The sequence below is a fragment of the Hypanus sabinus genome, chromosome 7, assembly GCF_030144855.1.
Source record: "Hypanus sabinus isolate sHypSab1 chromosome 7, sHypSab1.hap1, whole genome shotgun sequence".
NCBI lineage: Eukaryota > Metazoa > Chordata > Chondrichthyes > Myliobatiformes > Dasyatidae > Hypanus > Hypanus sabinus.
The window spans coordinates 62929409-62956693 of NC_082712.1; the positions used below are offsets into that span (position 1 = coordinate 62929409).

At 35.3% G+C, this 27285-nt stretch overlaps 1 protein-coding gene across 1 annotated transcript in view; it reads left to right on the forward strand.

Annotated features, from left to right (window-relative positions):
- The window catches only part of ecpas (Ecm29 proteasome adaptor and scaffold), a 155506-nt gene that overhangs the window by 74844 nt on the left and 53377 nt on the right, over positions 1-27285 (forward strand). Inside the window, exons 19-33 of the mRNA XM_059974826.1 lie at positions 561-652; positions 7366-7497; positions 8424-8586; positions 9688-9860; positions 10986-11087; positions 11472-11595; positions 14494-14639; positions 15030-15084; positions 15720-15834; positions 16407-16475; positions 20086-20203; positions 20318-20485; positions 20981-21060; positions 23870-23975; positions 25109-25156. Of these exons, the coding sequence (XP_059830809.1) occupies positions 561-652; positions 7366-7497; positions 8424-8586; positions 9688-9860; positions 10986-11087; positions 11472-11595; positions 14494-14639; positions 15030-15084; positions 15720-15834; positions 16407-16475; positions 20086-20203; positions 20318-20485; positions 20981-21060; positions 23870-23975; positions 25109-25156 (1691 nt within the window). The remainder of the gene's footprint in view (positions 1-560; positions 653-7365; positions 7498-8423; positions 8587-9687; positions 9861-10985; positions 11088-11471; positions 11596-14493; positions 14640-15029; positions 15085-15719; positions 15835-16406; positions 16476-20085; positions 20204-20317; positions 20486-20980; positions 21061-23869; positions 23976-25108; positions 25157-27285) is intronic.

Below are 27285 nucleotides of genomic sequence, written 5' to 3' on the forward strand. Positions count from 1 at the left end.
ACTACAAAATATCTTGAGCAGCAAGTTGAATGTACGATTCAGTAAATCTGCTGACTGTATTAAGAAGAACAAGTAAGTGTGTGCTAAGTAAGATTGGCTGTTATTTGTAGCCAGTGACAGTTACTGACTGGGGGACCGACCTAATAATTTCAGGTTAAGGGATACTTTAATGTATTTGTGTGGGGTAAGACAATAAAGGAATAAAGGTAAAGAATTGTTCATTCCTGTAGGAGGGATTTTATAAAGAGTATAAATATGAACATGAATATGAACATTTTCCGTGGGCAGGATCATCCATTTCAGTTCATATTCTTTCATGTAAATGCTTAATACTTTAAGGTAAATTATACTTTTCCTGTCTGACTAAGAACAATGGCTAGGTAATCACACAAAGGTTTCATGTTTTAAATCGGAGTATCCATCCATTCTTTATTGGGTTGTGAAGTAACGTTTGTTTTTTTGGTGACAACTGAATGTAATTTTGTGTTTTATGAAATAAAATTACAGTTAATTTTGAGGTTTAATTCTTTTTGAATCTGTCTTCCCCCTGGAAACATTAGGGTTGCCTGTGATGTACTGTTTATTGGAAATAGTCTCTGTCTATCCACAAAAGTTGGCTGTGCAGTTCACAGAAAAAATAGATTGGATTAAGGTATGATTTTAAAGTTCCTGACTCTGTGTGTGTGTGTGTGTGTGTGTGTGTGTGTGTGTGTGTGTGTGTGTGTGTTTGAGAGGCACTCACAGCAGCCTCTTTCATGTATAATACTGGCATACAATGAACCTTTAACATTGCCTCTGTAGAATTCTGTCAAATGTACGAAACCTAGGAGAACACTGAAGCAGTTTTTTTTTCCTTTTTTTTTATTGATTAAACATGAAAAAGAATAAAAATAGTCATCAAAAGACAAAAAAAAGTAAAAATGCACGAAGAAATGTATATTAAAAAAAATAAACCTAAACTAACATGGGTAATAATACCAGTTTATATGAGTATGATAGTGTCAAAAACTCCGGAACTCCATACCAGAACAAGAATAAAAAGAGAAAAGGTCTGGAAGAGGCCAAATTAATTCATATGAAAGTGTCGAATGAACGGTCCCCAAGTTTCTTCAAATTTAATTGATGAATCGAAAATAGTACTTCTAATTTTTTCTAAACTCAGACAAGAGATAGTTTGAGAAAACCACTGAAATGTGGTAGGAGGGTTTACTTCTTTCCATTTTTGTAATATAGACCTTCTGGCCATTAATGTTACAAAGGCGATCATCCGTCTAATTGAAGGGGAAAGTCGACTACCATCCTCATTTGGTATACCAAAAATTGCAGTAATAAAATGAGGTTGTGAATCAATATTCCAAATTGAGGAAATGGTAGCAAATATGTCCTTCCAATAGTTATGTAAAGTGGGACATGACCAAAACATATGGGTCAATGAGGCCACATCTGAATGACATCTGTCACATTGAGGGTTAATATGAGAATAGAATCGAGCAAGCTTATCTTTAGACATATGAGCTCTATGTACGACCTTAAATTGTATTAAAGCATGTTTAGCACATATAGAAGAAGAATTAACCATTTGTAAAATTTTTTCCCATTTTTCTGTTGATATATTATATTGAAGTTCTTTTTCCCACTCTTGTTTAATTCTACCTGATAATTCTGGTTGTATCTTCATAATCCTATTATAAATAAAAGCCACTGATCATTTCTGACAAGGATTCAGGGTAAAAATCATGTCTGAAGAGTCTATCAAAGTTGAATTGGGAAAGGATGGTAAAACTTTATATAAAAAATTTTAAATATCTAAAAAAATTAGATTTAGGTAAATTAAATTTGTTGGAAAGTTGGTCAAAAGACATCAAACTACCTTCAAAAAAGAGATCACGAAAACATATTATACCTTTCCTTTTCCATTTGCTAAAAGCTTGATCTGTTAAAGAAGGTTTAAAAAAGAAGTTAAGTAAGATAGGGCTATCAAGAACAAAGTTTTTCAGAGTAAAAAGCTTATAAAACTGAAACCAAATTCGGATTGTGTGTTTGACAATAGGATTGGATATCTGTTTATTGAGTTTAACTAAATCAACCGGAAGAGAAGAACCAAGAATGAAGAATAAAGAATATCCTTGTGCAACATTACATTCTAAATTTACCCACTGTGGGCACAATGGTGAATCCAAATCTAGTTTCCAATATATTAAGTTTCGAATATTATTCGCCCAATAATAAAATCTAAAGTTAGGTAAAGCTAAACCACCATCTTTTTTAGATTTCTGTAACTGTCTTTTACTTAACCTGGGATTTTTATTTTGCCACACAAATGAGGAAATTTTTGAATCAATGTTATCGAAGAAAGATTTAGGAATAAAAGTTGGTAAGGCTTGAAATAAATATAAAAATTTCAGTAAAATCATTTTAATAGCATTAATCCGACCAACTAATGATAAGGATAAAGGAGACCATCTAGTAGTAAGTTGTTGAATTTGATGAAGCATGGGTAAAAAATTCAATCTGAATAAATCTTTATACTTCTTAATAATTTTTATACCTAAATAAATAAAGTTATCAGTAACAACTTTAAATGGTGTCCTGTCATTCAATAAAATTTGCTCATTTAAAGGAAATATTTCACTCTTATCCAAATTTAATTTATAACCAGAAAAAATACCAAATTGAACCAACAAAGATAGGATAGCGGGAATAGTCCTATCAGGATCAGAAATATATAACAACAAGTCATCAGCAGAAAGTGATAACTTGTATAACTTTTCATTACGAGTAATACCAAAAATATTAGGAGATTCACGAATAGCAATGGCTAAAGGTTCTAATGCGATATTAAATAATAAAGGACTTAAGGGACAACCTTGTCTCGTACCACGAGATAATTGAAAAAAAGAGGATCTATAATTATTTGTAAGAACAGAAGCAACAGGTTTATAATATATTAATTTAATCCATGATATAAAATTAGAACTAAAATTAAAATTTCTCAAGGCATTAAATAAGTATGTCCATTCAACTCTATCAAAAACTTTTTCAGCATCTAATGAGATAACACATTCTGAGGTTGTGGGTGAAGAAGTATAAATTATATTAATCAATTTTCTAACATTAAAAAAGGAATACCGATTCCTAATAAAACCAGTTTGGTCTTCTGAAATAATCTGTGATAATACTTTTTCTAATCTAATAGCTAAAATTTTTGTAAGAATCTTAGAGTCTACATTTAATAGCGATATAGGGCGATAAGATGCACATAAAGTAGGATCTTTATCTTTTTTAAGAATTAGAGAGATAGTAGCTTCATAAAAAGACTGAGGTAATCTCTTCTTAGTAAATGCATCATTAAAGATTTCACATAACCAAGGGGAAAGCAAAGAAGAAAAAGTTTTTAAAAATTCTATAATATAACCATCAGGACCAGGAGCTTTCCCTGAATTCATTGATGAGATATCCTCTCCTACTTCGGCCATAGAAATAGGAGCATCAAACACACTTCGATCTTCATCTGTCAGTTTGGGAATATTTAAATTATTTAAAAAATTATCCATCATGGACAGATCGCCATCAAATTCTGATTGATATAAAGATTTATAAAAATCTTGAAAAATATTATTAATTTCTTTATGATCAGTAGTCAGATTACCGTCTTGTTTACGAATTTTAATAATTTGTCGCCTAGTCGAAATAGCTTTTAATTGGTTCGCTAACAATTTACCAGTTCGATCACTATGAATATAAAATAGAGCCCTGGTCTTAATTAATTGATTCTCAATTGAAGAAGATAATAATAAGCTATGTTCCATTTGAAGCTCAACTCTCTTCTTATAAAGTTCTTTGGTAGGAGTAACGGAATAAATCTTATCAATTTCTTTAATTTTATCCACCAATAAAGCTATATCTAAATATCTTTGTTTTCTTTTACCAACGGAATATGAGATAATTTGTCCACGGATAAAAGCCTTGAAAGAGTCCCAAAGCATTCCTCTGTCAATCTCTTCGGTATAGTTTGTTGAAAAAAATAAGTCAATTTGTTGTTTTATGAAGGTAATAGATTCTGGATCTTGAAGCAAAGTAGCATTGAGTCTCCAAGATCTAGTATTAATGGAAGAGTCCGAAATCTTGATAGATAACTTCAAAGGTGCATGATCCGAAATGGCAGTAGAATCATATTTACAATCAGTAACATCTGTTAAAAAATGATGATCAATAAGGAAATAATCAATTCTAGAATAACTATGATATACATGTGAAAGAAATGAAAATTCTTTATCTTTAGGGTTCAAAAACCGCCATATTTCAGTAATACCCGAATCAACCATAAAAGAATTAATAAGTAAGGCTGATCTATTCGGAAAAGTTCGAATAGGTTTAGATCTATCCATCAAAGGATTCAGACAACAATTAAAATCTCCACCCATTATCAACATATATTCATTTAGATTAGGAAGGGAAGTAAATAAACATTTAAAAAATTCAGGGCAGTCAAAGTTTGGAGCATAAATATTAACTAGAACCACTTTTCAATTTAAAAAGTGAATCAGTAATCAACAAAAATCTGCCCTGTGGGTCAGAAATAATTTCATGATGTGTAAACGAAATTGAGGGGTCTATAAAAATAGACACACCCCTAATTTTGGCGGTACAATTCGAGTGAAATTGTTGACCCTGCCAGAACCTAAAAAAGCGTTGATTATCCTCCCTCCTAATATGGGTCTCCTGTGCAAAGATAATATTAGCATTCAGTCTATGGAATACTTTAAATATTTTTTTACGTTTAATCGGATGATTTAAACCATTAGTATTCCAAGAGATAAAATTAATAGACTTATCCATCATGCCAATATAGGTTAAGAAGACACATAACCCATAATTCAGGAAGAAGAAAAAATGATTCAGGGGCAACCGGAGAAAATGACACCTCAACAATATTAATAATTTAAAGTTGGCCCATAAACTAAAAGCAAAAAAATAAAAAGCAAAAGTGTGAAAAAAGATCCCTCCCCCCTCCCCCAACCCCTCGAAAAAAAGCCAAGCGGCAGGCGCACAAACTAATACTAATATTACCCCCATTTCAAGATGGCAACTCCATGAAAAGATAAAAAGAGATTATAAAACACCCAGATTTAAGTACAGGGTTGCAAAAAAAAAAGAATATATATCAATCAAAATGAAAAAAAAGTAATATAATAAAGTAAAAGATCATTAATTAAAAAAGGATAGACGTTAAAGTTTGAAACAGTGTAATATGCCTTTAAAAAAAAAGATTCCATATTCAAATACAAAAAAATGACGTTTCAAAAGCAAAGAGTTATGGGAAGAAGAAACGACATTTTGAAAAAGCCATATTACAAAATATAAATGTAAATTCACCAATCTATTAAAAAAAATTTTAAAAAAAGGTTATCAAAATAGAATTTAAAAAGGATTCAATGATCACTACAATATAAGAAAAGGGTCCAAAAATCCAAAACATTCGTCCCATTCTCAAATACAAGCAAACAAATGAATGCTTACGGAAAGCAAAGTCTTATGGGAAGAAGAAACGACATCTTAAAAAAAGAAATCATTATTACAAAATATAAACATGTATATCCAATTCAGAAAAAAAAATAAGAAAAAAGACATTATAGTAAAATTAAAAGAGCATCTATAAACCATGATAGTAAAAAAAAAACGGGTCTACAGACCAAAGTAAAAAGCTATAACGCAGCTTCATAAGTTAAAGCCCAAAACGAAATGGCATCTTCTCTCCAAAAATTCTTCAACATAACACATAGTTCAGCTTATGCTGGAAGATCGATGTTCTTCAACGAATTTCTTCGCATCTTCCGGAGTATTAAAAAAGCGCTGAGTGTCATCACTCAACGTAACTCTGAGATTCGCTGGGTATCTTAAAGCTTGTTTAAATCCAATCGAATGAATCTCTGCCATCACTGGTTTAAAAGCGATTCTTGCTTTCATTACTTCAAATGAATAATCTTCAACAATACGGAACGTGTTGTTTCTGTAAGAAATCATACCTTTCTGACGAGCTAGTCGGATTAAAAGTTCTTTCTCCCGAGGATAATGGAGGCGAACAATCACAGCTCGTGGCTTGTCTCTCGAGATCGAAAATCTCGAAACTCTGTGGGCACGATCAATAGTAGGTTTAGCTTTCAAAACATCAGCGCCAAAAACTTCCCATAATAAGTTAGAGAAAAATTCAGATAAGTCACCAGATTCAACATTTTCGGGAAGCCCGATGATTCGCAAATTCTGTCTGCGAGATCGGTTTTCAAGATCGGTGATTTTAAACTTATAATGCTCTACTGTTTTAGCAGTCGACAGTACCTTGTTCTCCAATGTTTCGATTGTACGTATTTTTTCCCAAATTAACTTATCAAGAACTGCAAACTTTTCTTCATGTCGTTCAATATCTGCTGCCTGCGATTGTAACTTGGTATCAAACGATCTAACGGCTTCTTCGAGCCCAGACATTTTCGCAGTAAGCTTATTTTCCAGACTTGTCATTTTACTTTCCAAACTTGCAAGTTTAGTATCCAGTTTAGTATCCAGAAGATTAGAAATTGCATCAATAGATAGAGGCTCTATCAACCCATGTAATAAAGATGAAAAGATTTGATTAAAGGGTGATTATAGTTTAAAAAATGAAGAGCGCCTAAAAGGCAGATGTTTACGTCGCCATCTTGAATCTCCGCCCCCGAAGCAGTTCTTGATAGGGTTGTTGAAACTTGCTTGAATAATTATAGGGCTCCAGACCACCTTGGCCGTGACACAGAGTCTAATACTTTTCACCCAACACCCTAGGTGCCATGTTTCACTTAACAACATTAGCGATTACACTGGATTCTTCCTTATCTCCGACAAGGAAGGATTTGGTGCACTGCTCCACTTATTTTCCCATTCAGTGAACTCTCTGACCAACTTCCACCATAATGATGTGCCAGATCTGACTCCAAGCCATCATTGGTAATCCTGCGCAAAACACACAAAATTCCTCCAGTATTTTGTGTGTTTTGCCTTGGATTTCCAGCATCTGCAGATTTTCTTGTATTGGTAATCCTATCTCTGACCTCAAACCCTCCCTGGGACATCCATACTTAGGCACACACACACAGCACACATACACACCAATCACATGTATGTGCAGTGCTTCACCCCATCCTAGTCATTCTTTTTCAGAACCACTGCGTGTGTGGTATTTTTCTCCCTAGCTCATTTCCTCTATGATGTAGGCAGAGGTGCAAGATTGTAGAAGAAGGACTAAAGGATATAACTTGGGCATTACTGTTCTAGCATCTTTTATTGAAATAAGAAATATATTTGATCAATGTATTTTCTTCCCATTCCATTTTTAAGGGCCTTATGAGCACAAACAAAGATGAGATGCGTGACCTAGCAGCACAGTTTTATGCAGTGGTGCTATCCATCATGTCTGGGAATTATTTCCACTTGGCTATTGAGAATCTCATTAAGTCCACTAAAGACGGTGTAAGTTTTCACTTGAATTTGTTAAGTTTCTTTATTGATTCTAAGTATATCTATTTACCATTTGCTACTATCTTCCCTCTTTCTTCCTTTGAGCCTCCTCAGTAAGTGCACCACTCTCCCTTTAACAGTCACAGATGAATGAAAATAGCTATTACTTGTTGCCAGTGAACTTGAGTCACAATTTCATTTCAGAGAATAATACACGTTTGTGGAATTATGGTGGAGGTGACTATTCAGTCTTATTAGTTGGGGAGTTGCAGAGCTTTGTCTGAAAGAAATTTCAGGAATAATATGGTGTGACTCTGAAGTGACATTGGAAGTGGTAGTGTTCACATAGTCTTCAGTTTTTCCATCTAGGTCTTGCAGGTTTATGTACATATATCAAGAGGTTTTCTCACAAGTTGTTCCTTGCTTTATAAATGATGCACGTTGCAGCCCCAGTGTTCGGTTGGAGATGAGATACAGTGGTTAAGTTAGTTCTACTCACGTTGTAAGATCAGTAGAGCAATGGGTTTGCCCCTGCCTTACAATGCAAGTGTGACCCATATGGACAGGGGTGTACCAAACAGTGTAAGGAACATGTTTATGATGCAAATTGCCCTCCAGACCGGATGTAAGTTAATTAGGGAGACTTTCTCTAATTTAAACATCTGTCTTATCTCCAATAGAGCACTGGGGCTGTGGTATGCAACATTAAGAAATTATGAGTGTATAAGATGATAAGATAAGTGGACTGATTGGCATTGTTTGGCTGTTACGTATAAACCTGGACAATTTCCTACGTTGTCAATGAGATACAAATGCTATGACTACACTGGAATAGGTTTGCTACAGTTTCAGTTAGTTGAAACTGTTGCTTGATTTATATGCGATAGAATTTCATAAGAAAAAAAAACTACTTTATAATTTCTCTGTCCTACTCTCAGAGCCCTGAAACACAACATGGAGCTTTGTTAGCTTTGGGGTATATGGTTGGACGCCACTTGAACAGAAAGAGAAAAGCCGAATTGAATATCCAAGATCTCGAAGAATCAGATGTTCGGGACCCTCTGGAAGACCAGTTGCTCAAATCAACAACAGAAACAATTAGTAATTAACTTAAAATATCATTCAGCTTTGTGTTTCCTTGCGTTTGTGTTTAACTAGTTTTTCCATAAGAGCACCTAATCAACTTCTTCTGTGTTTGTGAATGTTCCGGTTATAGTTTTTAAAGTATTTTCAGTAAGTGAAATTTCCAGTGAAGCTTTTTGTTTTACGTTAAATTATTTTTGAGAGATTTCGTATTCTTGTTTTTTTTATGAGATTGCAAGAAAAATTCTTAAGTGTGGCTTTGTTTAGCAGTATAAGCAATGGCCTGTTTAACACACCTGAATAAGTCTGAAAGACATAACAATAGAAATTTTAAGTTGCCTTTGAGGAAAGAAACACAATTGAACTTTAGAAATGAAGTTTGTTACCTGCCAGGTTGCAAGCCTTGAACATGACTGAGTTCAGAGTTTTAGCCAGTGAGCTCACTTGTCTTTTGAAACTCTGCAAAAAGACAATCCATCTTGACGAGAACCAACTAAAGATGGATACACTAGGATGAATTGTCCTGTTTTGATTATCTTTCAGCCATATCTTTCAGAGTTTTCATGAATTTCATGCAATGATTATGGCTCAACCTCAGCACACTAACCAGGCTTCTACAATCACTATTTCTGAGAGATCTGATTCAGTTTGCAGACCTAGAAGCAGCATTATCCAACACTGTGTAACATTTTGCTCTGTACAACATTTCTACACCACATGCCCTCTCCCCTCAACCTCTTGTCCAGCCTTTTAACCAGTTCCATTCCCCAAATTTCATTCATATTGTGCGATGGTTAGAGCCAACAGATTTGTCCTTGTCTTACAATGCAAATGGGATCCATTTAGGTAGGGGTGTACCTGAACTGTGTAAAGAATACATTTATGATGCAAATTGCCCTCCAGGCTGGATCTAAAGTATTGACTTCTTTACAGTGAATGTAGGACGCATGCAAGACCCCCGCTGATAACGTCATCAATTTGTGTTTAACAGATATGTTTCATAAATAATTTGAGATACTTATTTCCATAATTTTCCTTCCCTTCAAAAAAATAGAAATATGTTTGTGATAAAATATATGATATAGTTGTATACATATGTGTTAATCGAGAATATTTTAGCTTCATTTTTAGATGATGCATCCCCTTCTCTGACTTTGGCTGCTTGTGTGGCAGTTGGTGAAATTGGAAGGAATGGTGCTTTGCCCATTGCAAGTGAAGGCCCAGGGTACACAAAGCTGCGTATAGTTGAGACCCTGCTGGCTAAACTCCCCCTAAGCAAAGAAAGCAACAAGGTAATGATTTATCTTTATACTAGCAATATTAATCAAGCTGTTCTTCTTCCAATTGCTCACTCACTTCTGTAAGGAGCAGTCCTTAATTATTCCCCTTCACAATTTGACTGATGAAGAGGAATAATTGGTCCCTTTGGTTTTTGATATGTCTTTGGGTAATAAGTCTATATTGCAGGAGAAACTCATGACCATTTGATACATGAGCAAGGAAATGGAACCGCTGCAGTTTACCTACCATCACAACAGGTCTACAACAAATGCAGTCTTAATGGCTCTCCAGATACCATGGATAACAGTAGATAACAGCATCCTGGTGTAGTATCCCCAGCATCAGAGAGATCCAATGTAGATTAGGTACCACTTCATTAAGAAATGTAGTCCGCCACAAAGGGCGAGATTTCTTGGTGACAACCGATTTGAATTCAACTTCCCATTCCAACATTTCAGTCTATGGCCTCCTCTATAGTCACGATGAAATCACTGCTATGTTGGAGGAGCCTCTTAGGTATTCCATCTAGGTAGCCTCCAACCTGATGGCATGATAATCAATTTTTCTAACTTCTGGTAATTTCTGCCCAATGCATTCTTTCTTTCCATTCCCCTTTCTGGCTCCCCTCTTACCCCTTCTCACCTGCCCATCTCCTCTCTCTGGTGCCCCCCTTTCCTTTTCTCCCATGGTCCACTGACTTCCCTTACCAGATACCTTCTTCAGCTCTTTACCTCTTCCACATATCACCTCCCAGTTTCTCAGTTCATTACCCCTCCCCCACCAACCTTCTCCTACATCTATCACCTCCCTTGTTGTACTCCTTCCCCTCCCTCCACCACCTTATTCTGACTTTCTCCCCCTTTTCCAATGCTGACGAAGGGTCTCGGCCTGAAATATGGACTCTTTATTCCTCTCCATAGATGCTTCCTGTCCTGCTGGGTTCATCCATCATCTTGTGTGTGTTGCTCTAGATTTCCAGCATATGAAAAACCTAATCTTTAATCTTGATGATCTAGCTTAAATGTTATTTAAGTATTTAATGAATTATTAGTTTAATTTTGTTTTAGAGTATTAATCAAATTTAGCAGTAGTAAACAAGGTTGGTAATGGAATATAGTTGTATTCTGTTTCTGTAGATGAAAGAGCGAGCAGTGCAGACACTGGGTTATTTGCCCGTTGGGGATGCTGATTTTCCTCATCAAAAGAAACTCTTACAAGGATTGATGGGTTCTGTTGAGGTAAGCATTTTATTTAGCATTTGTTAAAATCTACCAGGGCTCTGTTTCCTGTGCTTCCTCTGAATGTGTGTTCAAATTACATGAAACCAATACATAAAAATGTTCTATTGTTTTGAGTTCTTATGAGATCTTCAAAAATGCTATGGAAGTGCACGTCCTAAGCCAAGTTGAAATACGTACTAGGTTTGTGGCAAGTCTTGAGAATAATATGTCTTGCATGTATGTTAAGTACGTTGTAGAATTGTAGGTTAATCAACTCTTGCTCAAACACAAAGACCTGGTATTTTCAAAACTTAATACAGATATCAATGAATCCAATTTATTTTCTCAGTTATCCTGGAAATTGAAACCTTGAATAATGGATCTAAATTTATTTATTCCCAGGCAAAGCAAATAGAGCTGCAGTTTACAGTTGGAGAAGCAATCACCAATGCTGCAATAGGGACAAACTCACTGGCAGCTCGTGATCTGTGGATGGTTACTGAAAGGGAATATATACCTCCAGATAGTAAGTTGTAGATGTTTGGGGTGTTTAAACCTGATTGACAAGTGCACTCAAAATAAGTTCACTTCATAACAAATTCATGCAATTTTTCTGTTAACAGTCCAGAGGAAGCAATAATGGTAATAGTACAGGGTTCACTCCAAGATGATTATCCAAAACAAGAATCTGAAATTAGCCATTTTGAAGTCTAGTGGAAATTTTGATCACACTATCAAGTTGTAATGCATGCACTACATGTGATTGACATAGTATTAGAATTGATCTTCTATATTTATTGATATTATCTTTAAAATAAGTTTTGTGATTGCCTGCAGTGTTTGTTAGAAGAATGAAGAGGGTAATACAGTGCATTAATAACCTATAGCTATACAAGTTAATGAATACTTACATTTTATAGTTAGTTGATAAAACCTTATAGATGCTATGTAGTAGTACTTCTCAGAAAGGCAATGTGTGTTTTAATTAAAATCTAGATACAGTTTACAGATGGGTAAAAAGGCTTGTTATTTTATAATTTATTGTTTACTTTTCCTATCATATTCAAAATACAAAAATTAATGCAGAAACACTTTATTCTTACAATTTCAAACATGGTATTTTTCAAATTGGTAATCAGTAGCTGAGTTAAAGTGGTGTGTGTATGTAATGCTTTATGCCTAGATAACATGACCAAAATTACAACTACCTTTCAAATTCTTGGAGAATCATCTTGGATGAACCCTTTATTATCACCACAGGTGGTTCATTAAGTGGGAAAAGATGACAGGAAACTCAATCATTTTGTTTGAAGTAATGTATAAACCTCCTGATCTGACAGGAGAGCAGTGTTAATCTCCTTGCCCAGCTTAACAAAATGACTGAAGCCCAAAAGCGTATTCTACATAAAATCTACAGTTCGTACTTTGTGGATGTATTTAATTTTTCTCGAATATGTTATTACATAGCAATTTTCACAAAATGTACTATTCCACATCATCCTGTTGTAATTGTGTTTATATTGCACTAAGTTGACACTACAGTGGACCTGAAACTGGTGGACTAATAGAGCAAATTTAAGCACTTCTGTAAATGCATCTGATCTTCAATTCTAAATGTATGGCTTATTTCAGAATTGGAGAAACTATAGGAAACATCATCCTGTGGCCATTTGGGCTGTAAACAGGAAATTAACAGTTGCTGAATGTTGGGAAGAGTAGTAAGAACTAGGTGAAGTCAATTCTGCTTATGAGGGAACAAATTCTGTTCATGAGTAAAGGTCAGGAGGTTCAAGTAAAGTACTGCTGTGAAGGTTGAAGGCATTAAATGAACTTGATGCCGAAAAACGAACACAAGAAAATCTGCAGATGCTGGAAATGCAAGACAAAACACACAATAATGGAAGCAGCATCTATGGAAAGGAATAAACAGTCAAATTTTCAGTCCTGATGAAGGGTCTCAGCACGAAATGTCGACTATTCCTTTCCATAGATGCTGCCTTACCTGCTGAGTTCCTCCAGCATTTTGTGTGTATTGTCGCCATTTGATGTCAAATACCTTTTTTAAACCCCAATCAGTTCAATTGTTTTGTAGGATTATATTTAGCAAAGATCAATAGACATTGTTGATTTTTTTTAAAATCCAGTAATTCAGTTTCGAGTGCTTGTTCTCTTCCTGTACCTTTTAAACTTAGCAGGTTCACTGAAATGTTTATTACTGTGTAACTTGTTAGCAAAAAGTAAATAAAAGTTTTGCCATGTTAGTAAAGTAACATTCAGTAGTCCGGAAACTCTGCTAATTTAGCACCACCAGTGCCCCAAGGGTGCCAGATTATCAGTCTTGCACTCAGTAAAATATTATGCTGTGGAATATTTCAAATGTAGACTCATCAACAGGAAAAATTCTAAAGCAAGCAAACTTTTGCATCAAATATAGTTATTTATGGTGTTTGTACTGCTGCAAATAAACCTGAGGAAACTGGTTGTGTAGAAGTTACTCTTGAAATAGTATTGGAAAACATGAATTATTATCTAATGTTTGAAAATATTACATTCACTATTGCATTGGGAAGTTGGTATTGTTATTAATTGGAACCAAAGTAAACTTCGGTTTTTTTAGTAATCTGCAACTCTAAGTGGAACAGAAATCAATGGCTTTAGTTCAACATCTTTCCTCAAATACTGCAGAAATGACTATTCAGCTATCATGGTTGCTGTTTTTGAATTTTCAGCATCATTCTCTCCATGGATTCTCCTGGATTACACGTAAAAGTATAATCCCATTGGCCTTCTGGGCCTTTGAGCAGCCTTGAAACCAACATCACAATGCAGACAGGGCAGCCAGCAGATGGCATTGTCCATGTTCCTGTCCCAAAACATAATCTGACAAACATTGACACAGGCGAAGTAAGGAAAAGCTTTGCTTTTCCAGTAAAGCTCAAATTTAATTCTATGGTTTTTACATATTTAATAAAACATAATTGTAAAAACTAGAACATGAAAAATCTGAAAAATATTGAAATATTTGAAAAAAACCTGCACCTTGACATGCACCTCCTAATCGGTAGGCCTAGAAACTAGTGAAATCAATGTGAGTGTCGGATTCTTTGCCAGATCTGATTTGATAGAGTTCCTGAGGTGGCATTTTTTCTCCTGCACCACCTCTATCCTCTCCTCAAAAGTTGCCATTGGAATTTCTAGGGAATACCACAGCAGGGAAAAATGACAAATTTATCCCTTTGACCTATCAACAAATATTTTTGTGTGTGTTCATATCAGGGGCTTATTTCAATTTGAATGGCTGTAGCAGCAGTATATTCAGCAAGTGGCTTTTAAAACTCTTTTCCAAAGTCTGATTTAGTAATATAGTTTGGATATTGGATATGTCTCTTTGGCCCAACTGTCTTTGTTTCTCTTTGTCCTAAAGCTATTAAAGTAAATGATGTTGTTCCATGGGTTTTGGATGAAATCCTAAAGAAGTACATTGTTAGTCCAAATCCCCATATCCGTCAGGCTTCCTGTATCTGGCTTTTGTCACTGGTGAAAAAACTGAGTCAACACAAGGAGATCAAGGTAAAAGCATTAACATTTTCAAGTAAAAGATTTTGTAAAGTATCAAAAATTACTGAATGCATATGAAAATATAATAGATGAACATCAGGAATATATTTTGTCAAAAATGTTCCATGATAGAGGCTTCTTCATTGAATTCGGTGAAGCTATGAGAATTGGATCAAAATGTGCCTTCATTTGCATTTTAAAAGATTTTTGGAAAAATGTATTGAAGCACAAGATTTTAAAAATGCTTTAATCATGGAAATAATGAGAAATTGATTTATTATTGGCATCACGTCATGCTAAAATTTTTTGAAAAGTTATGCAAGTTAAGGTTACAAGTAAAAGGATTTTCTCCAAAATAATTCCTCCAAACATTAATCAGTTGTTCCCATAATTTTATTACAGAGTCATTTAAAAGAAATTCAGGGTGCATTCATCTCGATTTTATCAGAAAATGATGGTAAGTGTATTTAAGATTTAATCTGATCCTCTACTATTTATTTTACTGCATGTCAGAGAATACTGGATTTAAGTATAAACTCTCAAGTCTTTTTGATATGTTAACTTTCTTGTCTATACCATATATAATATATGTTTATGAATCAGTTTAGTTCATATCACTGCCTTCACCTGCAAGACAGAAACATGCTTATGATTTCAAAATTTAATAACACAAAATAAAGTCCTTTCATTTGCTGTCCAAATTGAATTAGACTTTTAAGGTAATGCATAAAATTTTGTTCAATTAAGTGTTCATATTGAATTTAATTTTGTTTAATTAGATGGTCATATTGTGAGTAAAAAAATTACATCACTATATATTTAAAAATGTAATGAGAATTGAAATCACAAAAAGCAGTGGAAATGTCTTTAACTATGGGACTATTTGAATTTAGATAATGCAATGATCACTACAGGAAAGTATAAACATCAAAACAAGACCTCGCAATCACGAAAATTCGATCAGAAATTAGCAATAACAAGACCACTTCCATGGTCAAAAAATTATTGTATGGAATTGTTATTTGATCAGACCTGTATATATTCAACAAGTAGAAACTTTTTTTTAATTTACTTGTTTGCTTAATGTTGTAGAGCTTAGCCAGGATGTGGCTTCTAAAGGTCTTGGACTGGTATATGAACTAGGCAGTGAACAGGACCAACATGAGCTGGTGTCAGTGCTTGTGGAAACACTTATGACAGGAAAACGGTAAGATCCCTCAATTGATTAAAGCTTTTGAAACCTCTACAATCTGTTTTCAGTGCTAAGAATTTCAACAAAATTGATTCCCTTTTCTCAACCATTTTGATCTGCAGAGGCTTGTATTTTTATTTGAGTGTTTAATGTATTGAATTATACATATTGTTTTGGTTCTGGTGCTCTTTCATTATGAAATTCCTTGATCAAGAACTGATGTGTATTAAGAATGAATAACAAATTGAAAGAAAACATGTTTTAGCTGTAAGTGCAACATAGTCTTAAAAGAGTACATGACTCAGAAAATTTTACAATCCCTACTATTTTACAAGGCTTTTGTAATATACAAGTCATTTTGAACAGTAAAAGATCAGAAAGTAGAGGATTCAATGTACATTACCTTTCATGACTACAGTATTTTTCAAATTACTTTGAGTTTCAGTGAAGTTTTATCCAGGAGTACTGTTTATTCTTTACAGACTCCTACATTCACCAGTCTTATAATGAACAGAAAATCCTTGTTAGTAATGTTAAGGAATAAATATTGTTACTGAATTATTGAAAATCTGTGATTCTTCTTGTAGGGTTAAAAAGAATCTGTCAGAAGAAACGGAATTATTTCAAGGAGGCTCAATGGGGAAAACCCCTGATGGGTAAGAAAGACCAGGAATTTCAATTTACTGGCAATCTGTATATTTGTGATTTCTGTCATATTTAATTAGGACAAAATTTATGTAAAGTAAATTTGATGTGGAATTTAGTTTTGGAATTATTTCTGTGGTTCATTCTCAAAATGTATCCAAATCTGAAGCACAGAGCCTGCCCTGTGAAACTATTTACATGAAACCACTTTTCAACTAACTCTGTAATCCTGTGCCTTTCTCCATAATGTCCTTGAATTTCAACTCGACTATTCCTGGCAGAATCATGTACCATATTCTTAAAGTTCTTTAGAGTTTAAACGTTTTTGCTGAATTCCTGTTTAATTTACTGACAATCTTCTATTATTTATGTCCCCTGTTTTGTTTAATATCCTCAAGATCATCCATAACATACATGAACTAACTATAATGGATCATCTACAATTTTATTAGTTCTTTTGGATAATGTTGCTTGTAAAAATTCTTAAATAAGATTGTGATTGCTTGATCAATTTTCCTAGTTTCAAAAAATTTAATTTAGCCCTTCTCTGTTTGGGAGGTATTGCAGGTTTATTAATTTCAGCTGAGCTGCTTCCAAACAAATTTTCCCATCAACTTTAATAAAAAATGCAGAAAGAAAATATGTGTAAATAGAAATATTATCCATAAGACATAGTAGCAGAATTAGGCCATCTGGCCCAGCAAGACTGCTGGGTCATTCAATCATGGCTGATCCTTTTATTTAAATCTCCTCCTCAGTTCCCAGTTCCTGGTCTTCTCCCCGTAACCTTTGATGCCACGTCCAGTCAAGAACCTATCAATCTCTGTCTTAAATACACACAACAACCTGACCTCCACAGCTGCATGTGGCAACAAATTCCACAAGTTCACCACCCTTTGGCTAAAGAAATTTCTCCGCATCTCTGTTTTGAAAGGGCGCCCCTCTATCCTGAGGCTGTGTCCTCTTGTCCTGGACTCTCCCACCATGGGGAACATCCTTTCCACATCTACTGTCTAGGCCTTTCAACATTCGAAAGGTTTCAATGAGATTCCTCCCACCACCCCCCCCCCCCCCCCCGCCATCCTTCTATATTCCAGCGAGTACAGACCCAGAACCATCAAATGGTCCTCGTATGATAACCCTTTCATTGCTGGAATCGTCTTTGTGAACCACCTCTGGACCTTCTCCAATGCCAGCACATCTTTTCTAAGATGAGGTGCCCAAAATTGTTCACAATACTCAAGGTGAGGGCTCACCAGTGCTTTATAAAGCCTCAACATCACCTCTGCTCTTGTATTCTAGACCTCTTGAAATGAATGCTAACATGGCATTTGCCTTCTTCACCACTGCCTCAACCTGTAAGTTAATCGTCAGGGTGTTCTGCACAAGGATTCCCAAGTCCCTCTGCATCTCAGATTCCTGGATTTTATCCCTGTTTAGAAAATAGTTTGCACATTTATTTCTACCACCAAAGTGCATGATCATGCATTTTCCAACATTGTATTTCATTTGCCACTTTCTTGCCCATTCTCTTAATCTGTCCTTCTGCATCCTACCTGTTTCCTCAACACTACCTGATCCTCCACCAATCTTCGTATCATCTGCAAACTTGCCAACAAAGCTATCTATTTCATCATCTAAATCATTTATACACAGCACACAAAGTAATAGTCCCAACACCAACCACTGCGGAACACAACTAGTGACTGGCATCCAATCAGAAAAGGATCCTTTTATTCCCACTCGGTCTCTCCTACCAATCAGCCAATGCTCTAACCATGTTAGTAACTTTCCTGTAATACCATGGGCTCTTAACTTGGTAAGCAGCCTTGTGTGGCACCAAGTCAAAGGCTTTCTGAAAGTCCAAATATACAACATCTACTGCATCCGCTTTATCTAACCTATTTGTAATCTCCTCAAAGAATTCCAACAGGTTTGTCAGGCAGGATTTTTCCCTGAAGGAAACCATGCTGACTTTGTCCTATATTGTCCTACGTCACCAAGTACTCCATCACCTCATCCTTAACAATTGACTCTAACATCTTCTCAACCATTTGTCTCCTCCAATTATCTGTTTTCTTCTTGAAATATATGGATTATAAATTGAAATACAAGTAAACAATGATAAACCTGCATATTTGAACCATCAGAGTTTGGAAATAAGGATCTTGGATAGAAGCTGTCAAAAGGAAAGGCAAATGTAAGGCAAAGGACTTGATTAAAATGTAAATTGTGATTTATATTAGGTTACCAACATGAACATTTTGTGAGTTCTAAGCCAATGATAACACGCTTTAAAAGCTTGATAACATGCATTTATAGCTCCATTTTGACAGATGAAAATGTAGATTAATATCTGGCAAAATGGAGCTATAAATGCATGTTATCAATGTAATCAGTGAAGGAAGGATACAAGGTTGGAAGTAAATGATTCTGGAAATCATTGAGCGTGAATTTAAATTCATTTCATTGAAAGACAGAAAGCAAATCTGTCTTAAGTAGCTGATGAGAAACAAGGTTTTGCATTTTTACAACATATTTCACATCCCTTTCAGGGTTTTCCAGAGTGCTTCACAACCAGTGAACTATTATCGCCATTATAATATAATAATTACTCTCATGGTATGTGATTCCAGTTAATTGGGCCATCAGCTAATCAGGGCAGCCGCTTATTTCGGCCAACTCTTAAAGAACAAAAACTAATCAAGAAAATCGCCAGGATTTCCTTTATCTGTTTGGGATGCCTAATTGGGTCAGCAGACTGTTACTGAACAGTTTCTACCTAATATCAGTCGGTTGCATTTGTATAACCATTAGATGCTACACTGTGCTTAGAGTGAACAGGTTTTAAATGGTGTCAGTTGTGTGCTTGTGTTCAAAAAGCAGTGATTTTTTTCACTGATGATGAAAAATAAGCAGTGAGACAATTCAGAACTATTTTGCATTGTGGTTTCAAGTGCTTAGGCTTGGAGATGCCAGAAATAGCCAGGAGTGAAAATGAAACATTTCACAACTTCAATTTAGGAACCACGAGGATTTTGAAGGTATCAACAATTATCTTGAATGTTATAATAAAAATGAAAATTTGGAGGATGCAAACATCAAAAGGATTGCATGAAGGCAGTCCATTATCTACACTAGGTGACTGTGCTGGTTTTCTTCATTTACAGTCAATCAAAAGAACATGGCAGCATACACTGGATGAATTCCTCTTTTGATCACTATAAGGGGCTAATGCACAGTTTTATGGTGCTGTGGTAGTATTGATGGTGTTCTTATTCTGTTTTTCATTTAAATGCACAATTTGTGACTCAGTTAAACTGTAGTTTGTCTTTTTACATAACTTTGTAACTACTTCCATGAAACTTTGGCTAGTTAGGGCAGCCACTTAATTGTGCCAAAACTAGTCCTCTGTGTCTCAATTAACTGATATCCATTGTATTGGAATGTGTTTTCTTTTGGAATTAAGCTAAACATTTTTGTTTATCCTGTTTTTCTGAAAGGAGCAATTTTTTTTTGCCTCTGGCCATCAAGTCCAGTTTTTTTTTCTTTTTAACACTTAATAAATATATTCAATGCTGGTCCTTACCACTATTGATCTGCCTGTTCTGTTTTCATTAGACAGGGACTGTCAACTTATAAAGAACTTTGCAGTCTTGCCAGTGACCTTAATCAACCCGATCTTGTTTACAAGTTCATGAATTTAGCCAATCACCATGCAATGTGGAACTCCCGAAAGGTAAGTAGTGTTTCAAGAGGTATTGCCCAAGTCTGATGATTGTGGTTGCCAGCAATCTATGTTGATGATTTGAGCAGAATGGTATTATTGAATAGCTGCTGCTTGTCCCTGCAGGGTGCTGCTTTCGGGTTCAACATCATTGCAACAAAGGCTGAAGAACAGCTGGCTCCCTATTTATCTCAACTTGTCCCTCGACTTTACCGATATCAGTTTGATCCAAATTCTGGAATCCGGCAAGCCATGACTAGTATTTGGAATGCCCTTGTCACAGATAAAAGTGCTGTAAGTGTAGGTTTAATTTCAGTCTAGATGTTTTGATTTGCTTTTTCAGTTACTGAATGGATAATATTATTTGCAGCTTATCATTCCATGTCTTTGAACTTTTTTATTCAGACCAAATGACTACATTGGCAGTTACTTTAAGGAAAGTAGTATTTTATTTCAAATGGCTTCCTCTTCAATGTTTTTTACAACTACGTGTCAATGTTTTCAAAAATTAAGATTCAGAGGGATGATGCCACTTTAAGGGATGTTTCATCATATCTTGTGCTAGATGAACAACAGCTGTGCAGCATTAAAACTGGTTTCTTTGAAGCCTTGTTCCTTCAGAAATGTTTTTACTTATCATGATATGTGAACATTGCTGACAAGGCAAATAATTATTACCCATTCAAATTGCTGCCTGAACTGAGTGACCATTGGATTAGTTCAGAGGGGATTTAGAGCTTTGTACTATATCAGATTTACCAAGAGTTAATTATATGTTTCTTTCAACAGATAGATAAATACCTAAAGGAGATCCTTCAAGATCTTATAACCAATCTAACCAACAATCTTTGGCGTGTTCGTGAATCCAGGTACTTATTTCAAAGCTTTTTGGAAGTACAATAAAGTGTTGGATCTTATGTTAATCTTCTGATCTTTGGGGTTCTTCCAGGGATCAAGAATGATGAGGACTCTTAATGATCATTTATTTTAAAGTTTAAACAAGTATACAAATACTAAGCAAACTAGGTGAAGAGCTGAGAAGCAGAGATTCAATGAAAAGCAAAGATAAAAAGGGAAAACATAAATAAAGATAGTCCACCTAAAAAATGCATCACCTTTATAGTCAAGATAAAAGAAAATTCCTTAGATAAAAATAAACCAATCAATGTTTGCACAATTACATCACGTAGGTAATGTGTTAACACTTACCAATGAAAAATGAAAAGTTATGGATAATTGTGATACCACTTTCTTCAAGTAAGTGGGGATGAACCACAACATTCCATGAAAAATACATGAGTTTTTAAAAAAAGTACAAATTATGATAAGCTACAACTTTAGTGGCCAGCTGGTGGTGGTGTGGCATCAGCACTGGACTTTGGGGCGAGAGGTCCTGAGCTTGAATCTGGCTGGCTCCCTTGCATCTTCTCCACCATTCCTGGGTAAGTGTCAAGTTAGCAACTCGACCTCGTAAAAAAAACTGGTGAGGGATGGGCTTCGCCAGGTTTCCGATGCCCAAGACACGCCATACGATGAGCAATCACCAAAAAGATTGTTGCAAAAAGCTTGTCACAACGGCTCCCCGATGACTCCACCAGGAGTTAAGGGGGGCGCGCGCGCGCACACACCTTTAATCTTACATTAATTCATCCAATATCTCATAGAAGTTTTTTTTTTAAAGTGGTTTCCAACAACAGTAATATGTAACTGAAGTATAGTTCCGCACTCACATTTTTATCTTGTTCTATGATTGTGTTGTCCTGAGTGTTCCTGTGTTATATTGCAAAGAAGAAAATTGGGCAGGCCTCTTGTTGTTGGGCAACTATTGTGAAAGGCTGCTGTTTACAGGACATTTGCTTGGGTGAATTACAGCACAAAATTAGTCCTTTCAATTAAGAGGGGATAAAAATGAATAGCAGAATTAAGACAATGGGTGTAAATGGAAAATAATATTGGGAATTAATATGTTTAATTAGATTGAGTGGTGAGGAGATTGCATCTAAATATATAAGATTACCCATTTTCAAGAGAAAAAATAAAATGAATAAGTTAAATACATTGGCAATACTGCTGAAATGTAGCTACCTATCTCTTTCTAAATAGATATTTTAAGTAATAGTAAAATGTAATTCTCATTTATGATTTGTGTAATGTGTTGCTTTCAAAGCAGTCAGTCTGTTAACAGCAAGCAAGTTGTCTTTTGGGATTAAAAAACACAAAATGCTGGCAGAACTCAGCAGGCCAGACAGCATCTATGGGAGGAGGTAGTGATGAAGTTTCGGCCTTAAACATCATCACTACCTCCTCCCATAGATGCTGTCTAGCCTGGTGAGTTCTGCCAGCATTTTGTGTTTTTTATTTATTTCCAGCATCTGCAGATTCACTCGTATCATCTTTTAGGATTATCTGCCTTGAAGCATTGTTCTTTCAAAGGTTTATTTATTCATTCATTCACGTTGAAATAATTAAGGTTTCTTGCCTATGACATGACCTTCAATTTGAAAATATGACGTTGAAGGTTACATTTGAGATGGAGTGAGAAAAGTAAATTTGTATGAAACTGAATGGATCCAGTATTGTACCACTTAAAAGATTATGTTAAGCTTTTGGTATAGTTCATTTGTAGGAAAAGTTTGGAAATAATTGTAGAAATTGTGTTGCATCTAACTTTGAATTTGGTCATCAAATGTTATTGCAAGAAAACTCCACCAGAATTTAATTTATTTGTGTTTGGAGAAGGTGCAGACTTTCATTAATGTTTATCTTTGTCACCTTGTTAATGGCTATGAGCACAGCATTAAGTAAGCTTGGAAAATAAAGAGCAACAAAGTAATGTCATTTTTAACTATCACCTTCAAGTACAACAGCTGAAGGAGGCATGACCACTTGTGTACAGTATATATAAAAATGATGGGGGGGGGGGAGAAAGCCATTTTCATTCCCTGGCCACATCTTAAAATATGTTACAGCAAATCAAGGACATTTGAAGCTTGTTTGCTATGTTTAGTAGTGTAGGAAGTGGTCAGCAAACTTGCATCCTCAAGATTCAAATACATAAGTAATGTCATAATGACTGCATGATGTCCTTCAATGATAAGCAAGGGATAAGTAACGGCTAGAGAATGCAGCAGTTATATATTGCTTTTCAAAGTTTGCTAAAAGAGGGTTTATACCTACTTTGGAGACTAAAACAGACTTTGCTTTAGCAACCGTCCAAAAAATAAGATATTAAATACTGTATTGGGCATGTCAGCCTAGACTTATAATTGAATGTACAAGCTTCTGACATTGGTCAAAAGTGTCATTTCAGCAAAGCTGATCAAAGGCTGTTAAAAGGTGTGCCTAGAATACACGTATTTTGCAAAAGATTAGTGAAGTCCTTAACTGATAAGTACAGATGAAATTTGGTAGTTTTATAAAATTTTCTTTTGATGTCTTGTATGGAAATATGATTATCTGAATATGCTATTGACAAACCATATTTTAATGTTAAGCATTTTTTATATCTCTTTTGGGACCCAAAATTTTTGTAGCACCTATATTAGCTGTTTTTGTTCCTGTCTCAACCCAACACTAATACTTCCTCTAAATTAAATAAATTTAGATATAGATCTATTATTTTTCTTCTGCTCAGTCCTCTACCCACTTATATGTAACAGTGCCTCCTATTCCTTGTAGTTGTTTAGGAATGAGTGAAATATTGCGAGGAAGAAAAGTGGATGAAATCATTGACAGGATTCCAGAAATATGGGAAACTCTGTTCAGAGTGCGGGATGACATAAAGGTACAATTGTGTTTTTTTTTAAATTTAATTACTTTTCCAAGTTTGAAGATGACTAGTTTGTTGTCATCCTACTTCCAAAGGCTATCTATGATATTCAGTTCCTTTCTTTGCATATTTGTGCTCACTTTTTTATACCTGTATGCAATAATTTATTTGCTACTTGTCTACTAATAGCAAAATGATAACTCCCTGACCTGACATCTTAAAAAGCATTTTCTTTAATCTTAATGAAATGCAGCATGTAATAGGCCCTTTGAGCCACACTGTCTGGCAGTCCCACGATTTAATCCCAACCTAATCACAGAACAATTTACGATAACCAAATAACCTACCAACTGGTATGTCTGGACTGTGGGAGGAAACCAGAACACCTGTTGGAAACCCACATAGTCACTGGGAGAACATACAAGCTCCTTACAGACAGCGGCAGGAATTGAACCCGGGTCGCTGGTACTGTAAAGCACTGTGCTAACCACTGGGCTACTGTCATTTAGTATGTGAATCCAGAGTTAAATCAATATGGTTTGTATGAACTTTCAACTTGAATAACATTGTTTTAATAATGGTACTCTAGAAGTAATAATGTTTATGGTTGCAAATTTCACAAATTTGATAACCTTTCCATTGAAAAACATAAATAATGGATCCTGCGTATCTTTCCCCACATTTGCATTCTTCCCTTTAAAACCTGTTCAGTGTAATCATAAAGAACTGGTTGCATTTACACAGTTCTTGCAAAATTGAAGTAGCTCATAACCATAGTAAACAAAAATCTGCTGAGTAGGGAAGAAAAAAGAAATTTTTTTAGGAGAGAGGTGAGTGGATGAAACTGAAGAAATAGCATAGGATTGGCAGGTAATTTCATTCTCTAGTAATGGAAGAATACTTGTAATAACTTAGTGAATATAAGTAGCTGCCTGGCATTAAAATTTCCCATCATTTCTACAAATTGTTAATGCATGATTTCCTGATCTTTCTTCTTTGGTAGCCTCTCTGCAAGGTGGCCACCAAAGAAATATTAGTTAATGCCTTTGGATGGGGTGGATTTTGTCTTTTGATGGAAATTAATATTTAAAATTCTGGTGATATGGGTGCCTTTACTCTTCACCTAAACTGTCTTATTTAATTGACAGGAATCTGTTCGTAAGGCAGCAGACCAGGCACTTAAAACCCTGAGTAAGGTAAATATGTGTACTTTGAATGCATGTGCATATAACAATTTTGCCATGATACCAACAAAGCTATTAAATGAAAGTGTTAATTAATTTTAAGGTGAAATGTTCTTATTATTGTCATCAGCTAAAGCTTAAATTATTTGCAGTAGCTGTGCAGCTTAACTAATTGTGAAAGTTTTCAGTCTTCTAGGCTAAAGTATGTTGTATTTTCATCTTCCTGAAACAGAGCAAGAAAAAGTGATTTTAAATTTTAAATTAGTTTTGTAACTTACTCTATATAAGCTCGTACTTCTTTTGAATGTCAGGCAAAAAAAATCTTTTTGCCAACATTGACACAAAACCAAAATGTGACGAAAACGAAGGACAACCAACGTGTTTGTGCAATACTGTACCCTTTATTTGCGTGTAGTCTGTCCTACATTGCAGTCTATTCATTGTGAAGTATACCACAGCAGATTGGAGGTTGATTTCCTTCCTCTATTTTGGAATTCCCTCATTTGCCATCAACTTTATTCTGTATCAGTGTGCCTCACTAAGATACCACAGGAAATTTAGAGGTCAATCATTTGGATCAAATTATGCCACTAAATGACAGACTGTCCAGACATTAATTTCCACGAATGCATCAATATCCATGGTTTAACCAGACGTCTAACTTTTAAACAAATTTGGAATACCTATCTCAACTAAAAATAAATGATTTATTTTCAGATTTTTTTTTCCTGCTATTGCATTGAGTTTTCGGAGTGTTCATGTGTCGCCCTTGCTACAGCCTTACTTGCACATGTAATAATTAAGATAAGTGATGTAGATGTACTGAAGGGGTAGCTAGTTAATGTTGGAGCTAGAGATGCTTTGATCCAGAAGGTTCTTTGGAAGTCAAGAATGAGGCGTAAAACTTGTGGTTACAGTCATTTTTTAGGTGTTCATAACAAGAAATAGCAGCAACAACTCACTCCACTGTAGGGGAAGAGGGCAGTGAGAGAACCAAGACTGGAAGAAAAACACAGAAGTCATGGTTATCTTGTACAAGCTAGGTTGATAAGGGAATAAGGGACAACCTATGAAACAGGTTCAATAGTGTAACATAGGCTGCAGATATGACTGTGTGGCTAATACAACTTTTAAGTTTGCTGATGACACCACTGTCGTAGGCCAAATCAAAGGCGGCGATGAGTCAGCATATAAAAGGGAGATCTGGCTGAGTGGTGCCACAATAACAACCTCACACTCAATGTCAGCAAGACAACAGAGCTGATAATTGACGAGGGGGAAAACCAGAGATCCATGAGATAATTGGAGGAGAAAACCAGAGATCCATGAGCCAGTCTTTATCAGGGAATCAGCGGTGGAGAGAGTCAGCAATTTTAAATTCCTCGTTGTTATTTCAGCGGACCTATCCTGATCCCAGCACATAAGTGCAATTGTGTGAAAGCATAGTAGCACCATTGCTTCCATAGGAAATTATAAACCTTCAGCATGATATCTAAAACTCTGACAAACTTCTGTAGATGTGTGGTGGAGAGTATATTGCCTGGTTGCATCACAACATGGTATAGAAACATCAATGCCCTTGAATGGAAAATCCTACAAAGTAGTGGATACAGCCCAGTCAATCACAGGTAAAGCCCTCCCCACCATTGAGCACATCTAAATGGAGCGCTGTTGCAGAAAAGCAGCATCCATCATCAGAGACAGCCACCACCCATGTCATGTTCTCTTCTTTCTGATGCCATCAGGAAGAAGGTACAGGAGCCTTAGGACTCTCACCACCAGGTTCAGGAACAGTTATTACTCCTCAGCCATTAGGCTCTTGGACCAAGGGGAATCACTTGCCCCATCATGAAATGTACCTACAACCTATACCACTTTCAAGGACTCTTCATCTCATGTTCCTTCAATATTTATTGGTTATTTATTATTATTAATTTTTTCTTTCTTTTGTTTGTGCAGTTTGTTATTTTTTGCAAGCTGGTTGTCCACCTTGTGATGGTCTTTCATTGATTCTATTATGGTTATTGGATTTTTTGAGCATAGATGCAAGAAAATCAATCTCAGGATTGTATAAGGTGACATATTTGTACTTTGATAATAAATTTACTGTGAACTTTGAGATAAACAATCAGAAAAATACA